The following is a 19,980-nucleotide window of genomic DNA, read 5'->3' as shown; positions in this document are numbered from 1 at the left end:
ATAGACGAACAAGGTGCTTCAAGAAAGCACTAAAATGACAACTATTAGTTGAGTTGTCAAATGATTTCGGATGCAAGTATTTTTTGCAGAAATAATATTTGAATGAATATCTAAATGATAAACAGTTCGGATTTTGGGAAATACAATGTAGAGTGGATCCATAAGGATGTCTCTCAAATAAACTTATTTGAGGAATCTCTCTAAATTTTTTTTATATATATGCACACACAGTATGGTTGTTTAAACAATGGGATTGATGATATAGTTTTTAAACTTAAGCATGTGCCTAGAAATTGTAATAATGGTGTCCACTTGATAGGATTTGCTTTTGATTGTGATGAGCTTATTTTTGTTCAACGTAGGATATTCTTCACATTCTTACACACGTCCATGCATGTGTGGTGAAATTTCAAACGTAACATATGAATATCATATATTAAGTGACGTGAAGCAACGAAGAAATCACCTTAGCTTGAGTCCACTCCAATAATAGTCGTCATTGGCGACAATAATATTATATTTTTGCCGTTGCCATATTTATTTAAGATGAAAATGACTTTTTTGACAAAAACAAAAAAGAAAGTCAAATAATTCCTGTAAAATTACAAAATTTTAGTCAAGTGTTAAAATCGAGTTGTCGTTTTTCTGACTCGTTTGAAAGGCGGTGGATCTTTAGCGGGCTAATGATGAATCCATAGGTTGTTGATCTTTACAGGAAACAAGGAGCTACAAGTTGGACTGTTGGAACTTGTTTTCTGTCACCTGGGACATAGGATTTGAACTTGGGATATTTTCCAATTAAAAGAAATTTAATTTAAATTAAATTAAGAATTGTCTTCACCATCGATTTGCAATGGTTGTCCAAAAATAAATTGATTCGCAATGTAGTTTTGCTTTAAATTTTGTTGTTGAAAATTTTTAGCAGCTTAATTATGTTCTCATTTTTTTGATATATTAAAGGCTAACATTATTTTACCCCCTCAAGATTTGAGGTCATTCTTAAAATGGGCCACGCGATTTTAATTTTATCAATTTAAGCCCTAATATTTTAAAATTCGACCAATTTACACATTCCGTCAATTTGACCGCTTGGTCTTTTGTTAAGTGATGATGTGGCAAACATGGGGTCCACCTTTTTAGCTTAGGTGTAATAAAATATGTAAAAAAAAAATAAAAAATTACTATTTAAATTAATTTAAAATATTAAAATCAATTATTTAAAACCAAAAAATAACCAAACTCCCAAGGTGTTCACCAACCCCACCACCAAACATTCTCTTCTCTTTCAACCCAGACCACCTCACAACCATTCCCTAGACTACCTCACAACCACCACCTGCAAACAACCCACTCTCCCCTTCCCCAACCCAGTGCACCTCAGATCTGAAACCATCCTTACCCCCAGTCTCCTTCCTCTGAACGGTGGAGATGAGCGTAGGCATCTGAAGGAGAAATGGGTGTTGAGAACGAAGGTTGGGATAGTGGAAGAGAAGGAGGAGGAGGAAGGTAGTGGAGATGCTGGGTTTGGAGTTGGTTGGTGACGGCTGTGGAGTTTGATCACAGTGTTGGATTTTTTAATTATGTTTTTTTGTTGTTTTAAATAATTGATTTTAATTAACTTTAAAAATAAAGAATTTTTTTAATATTATTTGTTATATATTTTATTACACTTAATCTAAAAGGTGGATCCCGTGTTTGCCACATTATCACTTAACAGAAGACTAAACGGTCAAATTGACTGAAACGTGTAAATTGGTCGAATTTTAAAACGTTATGGCGTAAATTGACAAAATTAAAGTTGCGTGGTCCATTTCAAGAATGACCCCAAATCTTAAGGGGGTAAAATAATATTAACTCATATATTAATTATTGATTAAATAGCTAACTTTCAATTCGAATTTACGATTGACAAGCTAGCATATACGTGATTTATCTGGCCAGTTGGATCTACAGACTCTGGGCCACCTTTGTTCATGTTCCTTTGTAATATTAACATGATTAACTTCAAATTCATTCTCGGTCTCTCTAAATTCAGTCTGAAATTATCTAGAAAGTTGGATCTCTAATAACGGACGGACCCGTAACCCGTTTGTGACTTCTTTTATAAGAAAATTTGCCCATAAACACCTTTTTTCTAAAGTGCTTCTATTATTAGAAGAACGTCAAAGTTCGTATTAAAAATCAAATTGCTTTTTGAAAAAGCATTTGAAAGTGATTCTTGAAAGCTTGTTAATATCAATATAATAATTAACTTCAAAGTTATGCTTATATCTAGCTACTTACACAAGTGAAATGTGCGATGAATCAATGATGCTATAATAAGAATAAGGTCAACAAAAAGCATGTGTTGATAAATGGTTTGCAAGTCAATGTCTTTTTTCATTGAGTTAGAACCAGAGATTAATGATCTGCAAGTCAATGTCTTTTTCCATTGAGTTAGACCCCGTTGGCGGGCCAAAGATCTTTTAAGCTCTTACATTAAGGTTCCATCTTTCGGATGCTCTTTAAAAACTTAACAATTCTTAGAAAAATCACAATCAATTTTGTCGCTTCCAACTATAATTTTGGACCCAATGAATAAGGGATTTCATGTTCCTCACAATGCATAAGAGACAGGAGTACTATAGCAGTAGTGCATATACCCAGAAAATAAAATTGTAGTAGTAGAACAAACATTGCAAGGAACTCAAATTCAATTACTTTCTGAAACATCACAATTCATTATTTCAGCTCAATCAATAATATTTTCAATAAAATACAATTGCTATAGAGGATGTGGAAGAAGGCAAGTAGCCTACCATCCATCCGTCCATCAAAACAATATAGAAAGAATTATTATAATAAGAATGGATAATGGAATATACCAATAAACATCCCAACAAAGCTCTTAGGCACACCATGATGAAAATGAGAAACAAAGGAAATTAATTAAAACCCAAGTGCTAAAAATTGAGAGCAGTACGCATAAATAGTACTTCAAATTTAAGCACACTCGTAGCCACTTGGGACCTGCTTCCCGCAGTAGTTCAAGAGCAGGCTGAGTGAAACGGGGATGTTTAAGTGGATCCCCAAGACATTAGCTTTGATTGCAGTGCAAAGGCACACAGCAGCATCAAGATCAACAAGGCCCTCAATGAGGCTGCAGCAAGGGAACTTTGGTGGACCAACAACAAGGTGCACCAAACCATTCAACACGTCAGCACATGCCCCCAATTTCAATGTGTCTTTGGGGCACGTGGCAGGCTTAGAGGGATTAGGGTTGGGTAGTGCAGGACTTGCATGCTTGGGCTGGTGTTTGTGACCTTTTTTCTCAGGTGGTGGGCAAGCAACATTGGTGGAGGTGACCAAAGTGAAGAAGAGGAGGTTGAGGGAGAGGAGGAGAGCAGTGGAAGCTAGAGCCTTGGAAGCCATTTGGGAAATTGATGATCTGATTGGCTTGTGAAAAAGAAAGGCTCTTAGCTTCAGAAGGATTTATAACTTGATAGATGTGCTGTGTTTCAGATTGGTAGCTAGCTAGGGCTTTTATAGATGTAGAGTGAGGTAGGGTTGGGATTAAAATAATTAGAATGACCCATATGGGCACATTGGATTGGAAATGATGCCTAGGGTATACAACCTGGCAAAGCAACATGGTGGGATAAGCTTTTGGGATTATGGAGTTTGGATTTTTGTGTGTGTTTATTAGTTATAAATTCCAGGTCTGCTTAATTCTTGTCCCCTACGAAACAATGTTCTCATAATATTCAGCAATAGCAGTGTTTTGATCTTAATTACAGTAAAAAAAACAGAGTAAAATGATATTTACTTGAAGTAATTGGTCATGCATTGCGGCCATTTCATTCATGTATATAATAAATGCTGATTGTTATTTACATGTTTTGCATGTTGACAATGCTGGAGACGTCCAAATCAAACATACGACATGTCATCCTCTGCTACTCTTCTTGTATTTTAGCTTGAAAATGAACTGGATTTTTATTTAGGGGGTCATATTATTGCTGTATATTCAATTTCGGAATGTTAGAATATATATATCTTGAGTGACTATACATTCAAATATGTTATATCAATAAAGAACTTGTGCTCAACTTGCCGATGCCAGTGAGAGGATAGCACTGGCGGATCTAGTAAGGAGTTAGTGAAAGCACTAGCTAGCCCCCAACTCATTCTTGTTCTACACCCATGAAGCTGTCAAGTTTTCATGGTATTTTCTTTTGAATGGGGGCAATTTTTTTTGATAAAATGGCTCAAAGAAGGCTAAGACAGGGCAAAGAAATGGTTGAGACTTGAGCTGCATTAGGCCAAACTTTACAGGTCGTTGCTAAGCCAGAGTTTACAAGTTCTTGTCCTTAGGAAGGATAATTCCTAAATTCGCCAGTGGAGGATAGTAAAATGAGCTAGGATTGTAAATGTGAATTTACTTAGGAATTGGCTTAATTTCCTAGACTTGTAATTGTGTCCTCGTTGTGTAGATTTAGGCCTAATTTTTAGGCAAATTAACTTGGGCCACAAGACTTATCCAGATTGAGTAGATCAAGGGTTGACTATGTCTACAAGGTAATTTGAATTTGCATATCATATTAGGAAAACTATATTTTTGTGATTTAGTTTTATTAAGAATGAAATTCATAATAAAATCAAGGGCTTGTTCAATATAGATCCCTACATTTTCTATTTCCTAGACATATACCCATCACTCTACAAATCTATGTGTAAAACCCAATTTCAAATTTAAATGACAAATAGGATATAAGAAGTCGTAGTATTCCTATATTTTTACATCGTTGCCACCAAACTTCATATTTTATTTATAATTTATTTCAAGCATTTCATTAACTGTCATAATTGTAATTAACACTCCCTATTAATAGCATATCAATCACCCCATTTCTTTTGGTTGTCATTCCCTCTTACATACCACCCCCTAAAATTGCAAACCAAAAAAATATATCTGTAAATTACATATCCAATAATGTACCTATAAAAAATAAAAATAAAAATATATACGTATAAAATAAAAATATATTATTTAAATAAAATATAGGTATATTATTTAACAAAAAAATTAAATTAAAAAAAACTAAGTCAGTTACTTTGTAATTGAAATTTTGGTACATTTTTCATAAATTAAAAATAGGTACACAATAATTTATAGAAAATATAGGTACATTATTTACCCATAGGTAAATTATTTTACAATATACCTATAAATGTGTATAGGTACATTATTTGGAGAGGAAAAATAGGTTCATTTAAAAAAATATGTACATTGTTTTACTAGGTATATTATTACAGGAAAAAAATACGTACATTATTTGGAGAGAGAAAATAGGTTCATTTAAAAAAAATTGTTTTTCATAAAACAAATAATAGGTACTTTATTCAGAGAAAAAAGGGTACATAATTTAGAGAAAAAAATAGGTACATTATTTAGAGAAAAAATAGGTTCATTTAAAAAAAAATGTTTTTCATAAAACAAACAATAAATAGATTATCAAAATATTTTTCAACATAATTAGAATGTACACTATTATTCATAAAACTATAGTAAAATAGATTACTAGTAGTATAATTCATAAAAGGAAAACAACAACAAAAATTTATTAAATAAACCAAAACGTTTTTTTTTTTGTCATAAAATAAACCAAAACGTTGCTAATACGTTAATGTTAAATTTAATATTTAATTTCAAATAAGTTTCTAAAATAATTCCTTCATCCATTAAAACCATTTGAAGATCTTTCCAAATTCAACGTGTGTCATTAGTTACACCTCCACATAACACGTTAACTTGTAAATAGGGGTAGTTTTGGAATCTGAAAAATAGAATAAATCAGATTTTAAGCTAGATTAGGTAACTTGCTTACTTGGATCCTAGTCAGCGGGTTTTACTTTAAAAAATTGGGTATTTTAAATAGAAAAATAAAGGAAAGGGTTGTAGGTGATTACAAATGAATTTTATGGGTCTAAGCTCAATTTACTATAAAATCAATCAGCAAAATTGTTTTCCTCTTTTTCACATTAAAACCAATTCTACTTTTTCCTACTCTTTTTGGAACGTGATTTCTCTTGATATAAAACAAAGCTTGAAGACCTTTGTTACTTACTTCTGCAAAAACTGATTTGTGAGATTTATATTGAGAGAAGCAAAGGTGAGTTCATGAAAAATTAGAATGATAAAGCAACTTTGTGAAGCTTTTTATTTCTAGTTTGCATCTTCATATTTCATATATTCCATATTGGAAGCTACGGGTGGGCACGGTATGAGATGACAGGGGATGGAGGTCATCCCGGTGTCAATCCTGAATAGAGGAATCGGTACGGGATGACACGGGATGGGAGTTTTTGAAAACACGTTCAAATCATACCGGACCCAAACGGGATCGGTATGATTCGGTATCAATGTTGATACCGTAAAAAATATGCAAATTTTCAAGTTCAATCAAATCTGAAAATCAAATGGCTGTTACAAGAGTTCAATCAAATCTGCAAATTTTCAAATCTCATATAAGCTTTTACAAGAGTTCAATCAAATCTGCAAATTTTCAAGTTCAATCAAATCTGAAAATCAAATCTAATAACAAACAAAACAATCAATCAAGAGTTCAAGTTCAAGACATTTCAACAGTCAAATTATAAAGCAAGAAATGGAAATCTCTCACATAGACTTTTACAAAACAAATCAAGTCAAATTAAGTACAAACTTCAAAGCAAGAAATGGAAATATTAAATGGCATGTCCCTTTCCCATTGGATCTACACCAAATGTGTTTGTACTAGTGGCAGCAAATGTGTTTGTACTGGTGGCAGCAGCTTCAGTACTTGCATATTCTGCAAAAAATAAATCCACACATGTTCAACACTCTCAAATTAAAAATAAATGCAACATTATAAACTTTATAAAGTAATAATTAATAAACATAGTAAACATACCTAATTCAACACTCTCATAAAACTCATATTCTTCAGGAGTAGGTTCATCTTCTAAATTTGTGCAAATGTCATCTCCCTTCAACCAATTTTGCATACATATCAATGCCTCCACTGATCTAGGAGTTAATGAACTCCTAAATGCATCAATTACTCTTCCCCCAGTGCTAAAACAACTCTCAGATGCCACTGTTGATACTTGAATGGCAAGAATATCCTTTGCAATAGCTGCAGATGCAAGCATAATATACCTGCAAAGCTGCATCAAATAACAGTCACAAAAAAACAGAAGTATCAGATATGTTCTGTGACTGTCACCAAAAAAAAAACCGTCTATTTAATATTTTAGGAGATCAAACATATTAATTTGAACACGAAGTATCAGATATGCACATGGTTTCTGTACATTAATATCATATATGTTTGAAGTATCAGAAACCATGTACAGAAACATATTAATGTTTTTAAAAAAAAAAGAAGTATCATATATGTTTGAAGTATCATATATGGGTTTGGGGTGATGAATTAGGAGGTGGGTTATTACAGAAAAGGGAAACGGAGTGGCCCAACTTACAAGCGTTGTATTACTTGTTTAAGAAAAAGAAGATAATAATGTAAAAGGGACAGGTAGTTGTGCCTGAAATCTGAGCACAGCAAGTGTTTTTGGCAAATGCTACGGAATTGTGTGTTGAATTGAAATGGTGTGTTCTTCTTGGACAATGGACACTGACAATGGAGATGGTCTTGAATCTATTTAATATTTTTCTTTAAGAACAAATCCCACTCAACTTCTTTAAGAACAGAACAGAAGTATCATATATATATATATATATACATAAACTGACAGTAGCCTAGCCCACTGCCCATATGCATGTCAATAATTCATGTCTTCCCAAAATCAAAACCAATCCATCCTAAATAATAAGAGAATTTATACCATATGGAATTAATAGATTCATGTCTTCCCAAAATCAAAACAATTTCTCAAATTTGAAAACAAATAATTTCAAACCAAAACAAGTTTCCATATATTATGAATACCTGAGAATCTGAGATCGGACTGAAATTGGTAGCAGAGGGTAATAGGCTTGAAGAAGAAGATCCCACAGAAATTCGGAGAAGCACGTTTGATGTCAAACAGAGAGAGATGGTTATTAGGGTTCGATTCGACTTCGACACAGAGATGTTTGGTTATTAGGGTTCTACTTCGACACAGAGAGAGAGAGAGAGAGAGAGAGAGAGAGAGAGAGAGAGAGAGAGAGAGAGAGAGAGAGAGGAGAAGAAGAAGAGGAGATTGAGATTTTAGATGGATTCGAATCGATGGTGGAGGGAAGGGAAGGAGAGAGGAAAAAAGCTTCTGATCTGAAAAATCTTTCGTTCGTTCGTGTGAGAGAGAGAGATATCTGAAAAATCTTTCGTTCCTTCGTGTGAGAGAGAGATGTGAGAGATATATTAAATCTGAAATTTTGGAAATAATATTTTAATATTTATTATTTAATATTAATTAGTTACTATACGGTACGGTATGGCACCAAACGGGATCACAAATCTGATACCGGTGTCGTGCCAAACAGTAACGAGATGACACGATTTCATCCCGTTTAAGCATCAACACCAAACGGTTTGGCACGAGTTTGACACGGAATGGCACGGTTTCGGGACGGTATCGGTATTCCGGTTTTGATGCCCACCCCTATTGGAAGCTGTGTGCTAGCATGCTTGTTCGTGAGAATCATGGATTCGAGAGAGTTCAAGCAAGGACTAAGTAAGGCAAGACAAAAGTATTGGATAGATTCTTGTTTAGAGTTTATCTTCTTGAGTCTTGTAATAGTCCATTCTTAGTGGATTTCTAGAGGTTTTTCCCGGTTGGGTTTTTTCCTCGTACCATTGGGTACAAAAATCCTTGTGTTAATTTACTTATGCTACAAGATTTTATTAGTTAGATTTGGGATTGAAATCCTTGTCCAATCATATTCCAGTTATCTATTTACTCTACATGAGGCACGATTTTAAGGATTATGACGAGTTAAGAATTTGATCCTTCTTAATGTACCAACCATTCATAATAGACGTAGATTTTGAATAAATGTGATGTTCGATTTATTTTGAATTTGATCCTTTTTAATGTACCAACCATTTCTTCAAAAATAGTACGTAATAGTAGTGGTGGTTATACATCTCGGCGAATACATGACAAAGAAGAAGCACTGATTGATAAATATCAAACTATATCAAGTGTGGTGGCATCCGTGCGTGTCTTATATTATATATAGAATTGTTAAGTTGTCCAATTTGACTCTTTCTAGTCCGATTATCCCCGTCCGTGACCTCTGTGATTAGATCACTGAAGTGATCAGGATCGCTGAAATTTTATACATGCCATGTTCTGAAAACACCAATTTGGTAATCAAATAATAATCTATAGATAGAATACGAAATGTCTAATAATACAGCTAAAACCAACTTTATAATAATTAAGCTCCCTCGTTAATTTTTAATAATAACATCACTTCTGAATAATAATATATGTATATAAACCATATAGGTTCCAAACTTGTACAATACGTTTGGAACATGCAGTGAATTTTATAACCACAGAGTACTGTATCTGTATATGCATATAGGTTAACTGCTTATACAAAAATATTATAAATCATCATGTTGTAATTTAATTACATGCTTATGGTCCCATTTCGTTTGTATCTGTCGACATCGGTCATATATTTCTATATATATTTCATTGGTTACTCAGAAAATCCAGCAGGTTAGTCTTAGGTCTGGTTAGATTCCTTCCAATGTAACCTAATTAATGAGTATAAACATTAATTCAAAATGAATTTAAGAATTTCGGAGTTAAAATTTTGAGAGTATTATCTTATACCTGAGAAAGTAAAGCCTTACACCACATGAATATGTAAGATTATAGATCTTAATTAAGGCTCTCCACCTAGTGTCAATTGATTTTATATTTGATATTCTAATTCTATCATGAACACAAAATTTAAAGGTGGCAGTTGATTTGGGTGATCATTGCTTTTCTTGTTTTGTGTGTTTCCTAATTTTTGTCCAAAAGATAAGACGGTGATGACACATCTTTTTAAAGTAATTAAGGGTCCGTTTTGGACTACTTTTGTAGGAAGCACAGTAAAAACTAAACACTTAGAAACACGTCATATTTTTAGAACCGAAAAGCACTTTTAACATTTTCTTAGAAAAATCGCTTGTGATTCTATAAAAGTTGTTTTTACTTATAAAAACACTTCTAAATAAGCACAAAATGTAGAGATGTAAACATCTTGTAAATGACCGGATACCTCAAATGGGGAAGCAACCTCAGACAACCTCTCACAATGAAATAAGCCAATACGTTTTCTCATGATGGATCTTGCTAGCTAGCTAGCTAGATATGTCATTTCAATTTTGTCTTTGGGAAAGACGAAGATGCCATGCTTGAAGACCAGAAAAGAGAAGACCAATATACTTTCGTCTAGTCTTTTCATAAAATTGTCTTCTTTGTCATGAAAAAAGGTCTTGATTTGCATATTAGTGGTCTCAAGTTCAAACCTTCATGGCATCTTGGTAGTTTGTGTGAGAAATCCTTTTCTTTTTATAATTTAAACTGTCGCTTGTATTCAAAAGGAAAATTGTTTTCTTTTTGGGCCGTTAAAATAATTGTGCCAAATTACATGGCCCATCGATTAGCTCTTAACGAACTTACGTACAGATTGTGATTGGTTTACGAGAGTTTAATACGGGCTAAAAAATTTTAAGTTAAGTGGTTTTTGTTAACAAGAATTAAAAGCCTCACTTTGGTAAAGCCCATTTAGAACAAGGAAACAACCAGCCCACCTTCTCTCTTTTTTAATTTTTTCGCTGGACCGGCTCAAGTTTTCAGAGAAAAAAAAACTAACTGAAAAACCATTCAGGCGATCAACCTGATCCATGGCCAAAGAGAAATCCATTAATCAGGACATAGAGGCAGAGGAACAAATCATTTTTGGATCATAAGCCATTTCTCTTTGCCAGAAATGTCTCACCAGAAACTCGAATACATGTGAAGGAAAAAGTTTCGGTGAGTATCTTATAGGGAAGAGGCAAAAGAATAGGTAAAACTTATTTGCCTTGCCATATTAGCATTTTCATGCTCCAAAAGAAGAGGCAAATGGGTAGGCAAAATATACCTACTCTACCCAATAAGGCAATATTGCCTACTTCAAAGTGAAAAGGTGCCACTTGCTTTTTATAACAAAATATCATCTCAACTCTCTCACCTACTTTCTATAAAATATAATAGTAAATATAAAGATAAAAATAAATAATATAATAATGATTTGTATACTTGTATTGCCTAGTCTCTTGGAGTGATCAACTTTTTTCACGAGGCAAATGGATAGGCAATATGCCACCTAAGTTGTTATAGTACAATTTTACCTATTTCATTTGCCTCTTCTTTTGGAAATGCTCAACCAAACCAGTTTTTCCGTATGCTTTAAATTTGATATTTTACATTTTCTAAATTATTGGCCAGCTCATTTTTGCTCACCACTTTAACCCAAGGTGTACCATCACCACTTTTCTCAACACTTGACACACATCCATGAGCAAGGGCGGAGCCAATTAAGGCCTAGGAGGGTCATATGACCCTTCTGACCCAATGGTAACACTTACAGTTTAGGCTTTTGTTTGCTCATTATTTTCAACTTGACCTTGAGAAAAGAATGCATGAAGCACAAGGGCGGAACCACACTAAGGGCTACAGTGGCCTGTAGCCTAGTCAGTGACGGTGTACAGATTACTTTATTTCCACTTTCAACATTTAAGTAAATGTCTTTGTCATTTTACTTTTATTTATTTTTATATTACTCCATTTACTTAAGTTTACAATGTAAATAAGGAAGTACCCCCCATTTGGATTCAAATAAAAATACTAGAAAATCAAATTCCCACCAAATCAAAATATGAAAAATCGGTTTTAGTGTAAAATACGATTTAGGCTAAAAATGATGGCTCATACTAAAATTTCATAAAATCAAGTTTTCTTATTTGATGTGTGAGGAATAAAAGCTGCCAAAAATTATCTTCAGAAAATGATTATTCCGAAAACCCATTTTTCATACTTAGTCAATATTTTTACATAAAACAATTTGACCTTCTACCACGTAAGTGGGTGGTAGAGCAACTGGTTTGACTTTCTACCACGTAAGTATTTTTATTCATGTTCAGTTTAATTAGCAACATCTTCCAATATTGTCTTAAAACTCATTAAATATTTTTGGAACAACAACCATCAAAGTTTTCTTATATAATTGAACTTATTCTAAAATATTTATGTAGAAAAACAATGGATACTTAAGATTTTAGGTTGTTAATCTATTATCTCATAGTTTTATTCTCATGGCACATCCTTGTATGCATTTTTCTTCTCCTCTAAACCATCCTAGTCCAAGTCTGGTGGTGGTATGGCTTTTCCATTTATCTTGGCTAATAATGTTGATCCTCCTTGAGCGAATTCCTGGCTACGCCACTGTCCATGAGTATAACCATAGTTCCATAAATACAAAACAAAGAGCTAATCATGATTAGGCTCATAAACACGTGTCAAGTCTTGAGAAGAATGGTGATGATACACCTGGGGTCAAAGCGGTGAGCAAGAATATTTCTATCGAAGCAATTGCAGAGAATCAAAGGAGGTATAAATCCTAGTTCCGTTCAAAGATAGTTTCAATTCAAATATAGAAACTAGTCTTAAAAGACATATAATCCAACTGCATGATTAAATATTTATTACATGAGAAACAAAACAAAAGGCGACAGTAAGAAGCCAAAACCGCAATACAACGTGAAGTGACCATCTGTTAGTTGAAGCCAAAAACTGGACAATTGTTGCCTTGGAAACGAACAAACTGAAGCAGCGAAGTGAGAACTAAGATTGATGAGATATCAATCCCACCACGTTCTTGGTGATCAAATTCATAATCCCAACTGACTCTGCTGCTCCAAGATGGTGTTAGCCGAGTCCCTCAGCCTCTGAGCCTCCTCATCAGTCAAATGCACATTGGTAACCCCCAAAACCCCACCTCTCCCGAGCTGGGCCGGCAAGCTCAAGAACACATCTCCACCGTCCACCCCGTAAAACCCCTTGGCAAGCACCGAGACCGGGTGGATCTTCCTCTGATCTCTCAATATGCTCCAAGCTAGCGCGGCCACAGAGTACCCGATTGCCCAAGAAGTATATCCTTTTAGACTGATCACCTCATATGCACTGTCTATAACCACCTTGTGGATGCTCTCTAGCGTCTCTTTCTCGTATGCTATTTCTTGCTTATCTAAGAAACTCAACACCGGCATTCCCCCTACGCTAATGCTCGACCACAATGCCACTGAGCTGTCACCATGCTCCCCAACAATGTAAGCCTACAAACAATCCCATAATTCCATAATAAAAATACAGAAATTGCTTTAATATAGAAATATCAAGCACGATATGATCATGGCCCAGAAATTACATTAAAATCTGGGGTTTTATCTACTAATTAAAATACAGAAACTTCAATTAAAATATCAACTACCCAAGAAATTACATGAAAATTTGGACTAATATCTACAAAAAAAATTCAAAAAAGAATTTGTTTGTCTCCATTATCAGTGTTACCAAAATATGAGGGTGTGAGAATACAGAATACCGCTAAAGTATCAATATCAAGGAAAATTATATGAAGTAGAAAAAGGAATAAATATAGTGATAATTTGATTATTCATCGCCGTAGTAAATAGGCGAGAAAATATAATTTGTTATCATGAGTTATTGATTGGATACTATTTCGCTCTTTTCCTATTTGTTAGGCGATTGTTGTTTAACTTTATGTCTTTTCTTCTGTTTGCTACGTTCTCTAGTCTAATTAAGGGCGAATGATTCTACGTTCTCTAGTAACATATACTAAACGAAAAAACAGAACCATGTTTTATCCAAAATTGATACTCATAAACCAAAAAATCATCAGAGAAATTTCATATCAAAACCCACCTGCACATCCTGAGCGTTGACATCAAGATGATCAGCAATGAGGAATCGAAACCGCGAAGAGTCCAGATTGGTACCCGACCCGACAACCCGATTGCTGGGGAACCCGGACAGCTTCCAGGCCACGTAGGTCAAGATGTCGACTGGGTTCGACACGATCAGCAGGATCGTGTCGGGCGAGTACTTGGCGAGCGGCGGGATGACATTGCGGAAGAGGGCGACGTTCCGGTGGAGCAGGTTGAGCCTGGACTCGCCGGGGATCTGGCGGGCCCCAGCGGTGACGATGCAGAGGTCGGATCCGACGGTGACGGCGTAGTCGATGTCGGCTATGATCTTGGTGCGGGGGAGGAAGGCGGCGGCGTGCTGGAGGTCGAGCATCTCGCCGCGGAGCTTCTCGGGTTTGGCGTCGACGAGGACGAGCTCGTCGACGAGGACGAGCTCGTCGGCGAGGTCCTGGGTGAGGATGGTCTGGGCGATGGCCATGCCCACGTTTCCGGCGCCGATGACGGATATCTTGGTGTGGCGCTTGGTGGAGGAGGGAGAGGCGGCGCCGGAGATGGGCTTGAAGAAAGCCTGGGTTAGGTCGAGGCCGCTGGGGCCTAGTGAGCCTGAAGTGCTTTTGTGCATGGTGATGAATTGAGTTGAGTGAGTTGTGGGTTTATGGCGGTTTGTTTGTTGCAGAGAGTGGAGGGGTTTGTTGGATTTGTGGGGTTTTATGGTGTCTGAAAATGGGAAAAAGCTGGAGAGGAATGACGAATGAGACGTTTGTGTGGGGAGGAAGTTTTGGGTCAACGTTCTGGAAGGACTGATTAAAGACTTTACTTTTACATTTTTTTGACCAATCAAAACCGTGGGCAAAACAAACAAACAAAGAACTCTTGATCATTTCGATCATCAAAACTGCTTAATTGTCAAAACCAAACCTTTAAGACAAGATTATTGATACTTGTACCACTAAACAACTTAACTAGATCAATTTTCTTCCTCGTGATTGGTCGAGATTCCAAACTACACACAGTGCATGCCTCATAATTTCACAACCCTCTTATATTGGTCATAACATGAACAATACCAGACTGCCTTTAGTCCACGGCAGATGTTGAATAAGAAAGTAGAAAAATGATTTTAAAATGTGGCAAATCTCATTTTGTGTCACGGACATATAAATTTATGTATTTAATATGTTCAAAAACTTTTTAATTATTTTCTAATTAAAATATTAATATTTTACATTTCATACATAAGATTTATGTGTAAGTTTGACACTCGCAGGATGGTATGCAAAATTCTTCGTTGGGTGTGGTTTTGGCCACCTCTCATTTCACCTCGCCGATGGTTGCATTACCTGTTGCTGTGATTGTGAATATAATGGGAAGCAGTCTTGCATTCTTTTGGAGATATGTAGATCTTTTTTACTCCAAGGAGACTCCTATTTACGCATATGATATTTTTTTATAAATAATACAACTGCACGGCTATACTATTTACATGAATACTATTATCATTTTTGAAATGCATGTGACACAAAATAAAGAAGGCAATAGGAAAAAGTAGCTGGCATTCCTCTTCTGCTATTCTAAAATACAATGTCAATGAGTCTCTGCCAATGGCAAAACAATCCTACCCACCACATCATGCAATTTATTAGCCAATTGAGAGAACGGATGGAGACTAAAGATTAGCAAAGCAGTAAAAAGACAGTTATGTACATTATTTAATCGAACGGTTGTCGTTTACAATATCGTAAACGACAATCAGAAACGCGTCGTTCTTATGGCTAACCAAAGCTCGAAAATTGGACTCAGGAGAGAGGAAAATTAGACTCAGGAGAGAGAGGGAGAGAGAGAGAGAGAGAGAGAATGGAAAAATCACTAGCAGAGCTGGAGCGAATCCAAACCCAAATCCTAGAACGCATATCAAAGCTCGAGCTCTCCTCCTCTGCCTCTCTTCCCCAACACGACTCTACCCCCATCCATACCTCGACTCAAAACGACGCCGTCGGCGCCACAGAAGCTCGTCTCTCCGCCATTCTCCGCGCCAATGGCGTGAAAGACTTCGCCTTCAAGAGGGTACCTGCCGATTACTACGATTGGTCTCTCGATGACCGGCGCGACGTTCTCGGCGCCGCCTCCGTCCACCATCTCTGCAAAAGCATTGTCTTGGTACCCAACTCATTCAACTCAAATATCTTATCTAAAATCCCTTTTCAATTCCACTTGCATTCTGCTTTTTCTTTTTTGAATTATTTATTTGGACCTTGTATTGCATTTCCCAGGTTAACACTCAAGCCCAATCTAGTGTGGTTGATTGTAGTGACAGCAACAATTCAAAGTATTATGTTGTGGTCGTTCAGGTAACTTTTTTTTTTTTTTTTTTTTTTTCACGGATGTGTTTAAAGTTAAGACATTTATAATGCTGGTGTATGAGTCGCGTGAAATTTGGACCCTTTTGTATTGGGTGCAGTATACTGCTCGGTTTAATGCTGAAGCTGTAAAGAACTTCTTGTATTCGCTCAACGAGGGGAAGATAGCCAAGAAAAAGTTCAACTGTTAGTTCTCTTGTTCTATTAACAATCAAAGACTTCTTAAGATGTTCTGAAGTTTTTTAATTTTTGTATGCCAAAATGGGATCTATGCTGTTTGCATGTTGAAATTAATTTTATTTTTCATTGTTCAGAAATTTTGGATAGCCGTAAATGCATTTAAGTACAATTTTTAAAAAAAAACAAAGAATGGATAATGCCAATACTGTCAAGTAGGTGGCAAACTAGCAATGTGAGTTAGTACTTAGTAGTAGGTTTTGTGTTCAGACTATGGTGATATTAGTATTATATCTTTTCTGGTGAATGCATTATTCATACTATGAAAATTGGCGCAAAGATGGGTTTTTAATGTCGCATAAAAAGAACAAATAGCAATGTGATTTTGGTTGTTTGAAAACATGAGAATGGTCCAACTCCGTTCTATGTTTCTTTTGTATTACTCCCATTTTAATGCTGTTATCATCCCTTTTTTTGAGATCTACTGTAAGAAGTGTCTCAAAATTTGCCGCAATGTTTGGCTTTTCTGGTTGTACTATTCTTCAGATGGCTTTATGCATGACTACCTCAGATTCCTCCTATTTCTTTCTTCAGTTCTCAATAAACGTTGGTCCAACTCTGCGCACATAGTTCTTCTTGGTAACATGTTATCCAACAAAATGGTTTCCAGGATTTTATCTGTGCATAAATCAAATAAATATCCTTTCTGCTTGAGCTTTCTCCTCAAGTTCATAGGAGATGCATTCCAATGCTACTGGATAACATATTTTCGTAATCATTTTTGCCTCAATTGAAAGTTGACGAAAAAAATGTTATTCAAACTCCATTTTATGTTTCTTTTCTATTCCTTCTGTTTATTCTGTAATCATTTTTATATCCACTGTATAATTATTCAGAAAATGTCTACAATGTTGGCTTTTCTAGTCCAACTGTTTTTTTGATGGCTTTATTCGTGATCCTCTTAGATTCCTTCTATTTTTTTCTCACTCTCTCAAAGAAAGTTGGTCCAACTCTTTGCACATAGATCTTCTTTGGGAACCTAATCTTCCAACAAAATGGTTTCCAGGCTTTTATCTGTGCGTAGATCAAACTATCCTTTCTGCTTGAACCTTCTCCTTAAACCCATGGAGATGTGTTCCAATGTTATCAGATAACATTTTTGCTTTAGTGGACAGTTGATTTAAAACAATAAAAAATTTGCTCCATGTCCATGCTATGGTTCTTCAGTATTAATCCTGTTTTATTCCTATGGTCATCCCTCTTTTTCACATCCACTGTAGAAGTATTACAAAAGTTCCTTCAATGCCAGCTTTCCTGGGCGAACTGTTTTTGAGACGGCTTTATTCCTATCTTCTCAGATTCCACCCATTTCTTCCTTCACTCTCAGGGGAAGTTGGTCCCACTCTTTTCACATGGAATCTTGGGACCTCCAAGAAAATGCTTTCCAGGATTTTGTATGTGTGCAAATAAAAATAGTCATCATTTTTGTGTGAGCCTTCTCCTTTAAATCCATAGAGACATGTTCCAATGTTATTGTATAACATATTCATTCTTAACCCTTTCCTGCCTCATTGGACAGTTGGGGAAGGAAAAAAAAAAAGAGGACAGTCCAATTCCAGTCTATGTTTCTTTTGTATTTCTCCTGTTGTTTTATCATAAACCGTCGTTTTATTTTTCTAAGCATATACTGTGGAAGTGTTCAAAAGTTCTCTGCAAGAAAAAAAAAAAAAAAAAAAAGTGTTCCAAAATATGCTGCATTATTGGATTTTCTTTCTGTTCTCCGTTGTCAGTTTTTTAATATGTTTATATCTTCAAGGTTTACGTTAAATTTTTCTTATTGTATTTCAGAAGGTGATAGTGTTTGTTATTTGATTATGCAGTGAGGCTTGCACCTGAGGAAACTTCAGTAGAATTGACTGGATTTGAGCACAACGGAGTTACATGTGTTGGCATGAAAACAGACATTCCGGTGAACACTTGTTTCTTTCATTTATTTACTATGTATTTGATGCCCTTTGGAGTTGGAATTGTTTTTTGTGGTCTCGTGGTACCAGAATTATTTTTGCTTGACATGTCACTCAAGATCCTTTGCCTTTGCCTCTGCCCCTCGAAATTGTAAAACCAATTAACTGATTGCTCAGAAGTCTGATGTGATTGATTAGATGAAACTAGGATGGAAACTGTATCTAAATTGTGGTCCATTTCTTTTAAACTTTCTATAACATACTCTCAAGGTTTCATAAGCTTATACAACAACTGTAAACATTACCTCCCTACAACTATAAGCTACACCTGTGCCGTCCTGTTTTCTTGAGACAAACTACTTCAGTGCCCTTTCATGATAAGCTCCAGCACACAAGGACCCGAGGTTCAATTGCTAGGAACCCTGTTTATAAGTTCAGTCATGCCAACCTTCATAACAGCTGTTGAGCTGGTCCACTTTTCAGATATCAACTGTCTATTAGTCCGAGAGTGTCAAGTTTTGGGTTGTCAAATGGTGGTCCATTGTATTGGTTGTCTTTGGTTAACGAGTGTCTGCCAGTCTGCCACATCTTCCAAAAGAAGGGATTTATTTTGAGAGGTAGATTCTATAGCTAGGTTTGTTAGACAGCAAACACTCTTTTGCGTGTGTTTGCACATGCATTAGTGTAGGGAGTGTATTATAATGTCTGAAGGACTTAGAAAATGCTTGAACAGTGGATATTCATTTTCCTATCATGGGTCATATGATGTATCATAAACTAGAAATTACAAAACATCATGAAATGACATTGTAGTTATTGTCTGTGACGACCACAACCTAGCACTTTCACACTAAATTTTAGTAAGCATAAGATTAGATGAATTTGCATATGTGTGTAGACAGATTTTGCTCTTCTTAATGAGATGATGTGTGGGTTGGTTTCACTTTCAGGTGATCTTGGATGAAGCAATTCAGAAACTTAGTCCTGATTTCTTCTGGTTGGGTGGTGGCGAGATTGATCTGAAGCTGGGCATCAGAACCTCTGAATTTATAAACTTCGTTAAACCTTTTATTGTCAGCTGCAGCAGTACTTAATTAATCCAAAGAAACCAGAATCCAAATTTATAAAAGAATACTTCGTCAAACAAGAACGCATATTGAACCGCTGGTCCTGCCAATCTTGAATATTGATTCGCTTATTTTTTGTTGAATATTTGTGCTACCAAACATAAATATCCAGTTACTATCATGTAGCTTTTACTCCCACCAAAGATCGATTCATTTCAAAACATTGTGGCCCATAACCAACCACTGTAGTTTGTGTATGGAGCATGTGCTGGTTTATTGGCAGCTTGTGAAACTCACCCCCTAAATGGAAGATTTTGTGAATTGCTACTGCTTTCTTAGATACCAAACATAGGCAAACAATTTGGCTATTTTGTTTTACTTATTTCCCTACCATTTCTAAGTCACCGAAATGGAATTTGGAATTCATTGTAAAGTGGGGGCATGGTGTCAGCAATTTGTG

The 19,980-nt window shown here is 35.6% G+C and overlaps 2 protein-coding genes, 1 long non-coding RNA gene and 1 pseudogene across 3 annotated transcripts; 1 reads left to right on the top strand and 3 right to left on the bottom strand.

Moving 5' to 3' along the window:
• Nucleotides 1-2,696: 2,696 nt before the first annotated feature.
• Nucleotides 2,697-3,507, bottom strand: LOC110765130 (14 kDa proline-rich protein DC2.15 pseudogene; annotated as a pseudogene).
• A 3,153-nt stretch (nucleotides 3,508-6,660) lies between these two features.
• On the bottom strand, nucleotides 6,661-8,314 carry LOC110765131 (uncharacterized). Its single transcript, XR_015835715.1, has 3 exons — nucleotides 7,971-8,314; nucleotides 6,933-7,188; nucleotides 6,661-6,830 (listed from the first exon to the last, which is right to left on the bottom strand). It is a non-coding gene; the product is annotated as an uncharacterized LOC110765131 (long non-coding RNA).
• Nucleotides 8,315-12,632: 4,318 nt separating this feature from the next.
• On the bottom strand, nucleotides 12,633-14,701 carry LOC110765122 (Lactate/malate dehydrogenase family protein). The gene is made up of 2 exons (XM_021968182.2): nucleotides 13,954-14,701; nucleotides 12,633-13,343 (listed from the first exon to the last, which is right to left on the bottom strand). The coding sequence occupies exons 1-2, from the start codon at nucleotides 14,575-14,577 to the stop codon at nucleotides 12,900-12,902; spliced, it is 1,068 nt and encodes a 355-aa protein (XP_021823874.2). The 5' UTR covers nucleotides 14,578-14,701; the 3' UTR covers nucleotides 12,633-12,899.
• A 1,034-nt stretch (nucleotides 14,702-15,735) lies between these two features.
• On the top strand, nucleotides 15,736-19,741 carry LOC110771898 (YbaK/aminoacyl-tRNA synthetase-associated domain-containing protein). The gene is made up of 5 exons (XM_021976261.2): nucleotides 15,736-16,112; nucleotides 16,226-16,303; nucleotides 16,414-16,498; nucleotides 18,370-18,458; nucleotides 19,404-19,741. The coding sequence occupies exons 1-5, from the start codon at nucleotides 15,810-15,812 to the stop codon at nucleotides 19,545-19,547; spliced, it is 699 nt and encodes a 232-aa protein (XP_021831953.1). The 5' UTR covers nucleotides 15,736-15,809; the 3' UTR covers nucleotides 19,548-19,741.
• Nucleotides 19,742-19,980: the final 239 nt, after the last annotated feature.

Source organism: Prunus avium, chromosome 5 (assembly GCF_965620075.1).
Source record: "Prunus avium chromosome 5, drPruAviu1.hap1.1, whole genome shotgun sequence".
In the NCBI taxonomy this organism is placed as follows: Eukaryota; Viridiplantae; Streptophyta; class Magnoliopsida; order Rosales; family Rosaceae; genus Prunus; species Prunus avium.
This window is presented reverse-complemented; position numbering and strand designations above follow the sequence as displayed.

What these genes read in the sequence shown, in the direction of transcription:
- LOC110771898 (XM_021976261.2), top strand. Translation starts at nt 15,810, where the DNA reads ATGGAAAAATCACTAGCAGAGCTGGAGCGAATCCAAACCCAAATCCTA. An exon ending in TCTGCAAAAGCATTGTCTTG is followed by an intron (nt 16,113 to 16,225) that starts GTACCCAACTCA and finishes TGCATTTCCCAG; the next exon opens with GTTAACACTCAAGCCCAATC. An exon ending in GCATGAAAACAGACATTCCG is followed by an intron (nt 18,459 to 19,403) that starts GTGAACACTTGT and finishes TTTCACTTTCAG; the next exon opens with GTGATCTTGGATGAAGCAAT.
- LOC110765122 (XM_021968182.2), bottom strand. Translation starts at nt 14,577, where the DNA reads ATGCACAAAAGCACTTCAGGCTCACTAGGCCCCAGCGGCCTCGACCTA. An exon ending in TCAACGCTCAGGATGTGCAG is followed by an intron (nt 13,344 to 13,953) that starts GTGGGTTTTGAT and finishes GATTGTTTGTAG; the next exon opens with GCTTACATTGTTGGGGAGCA.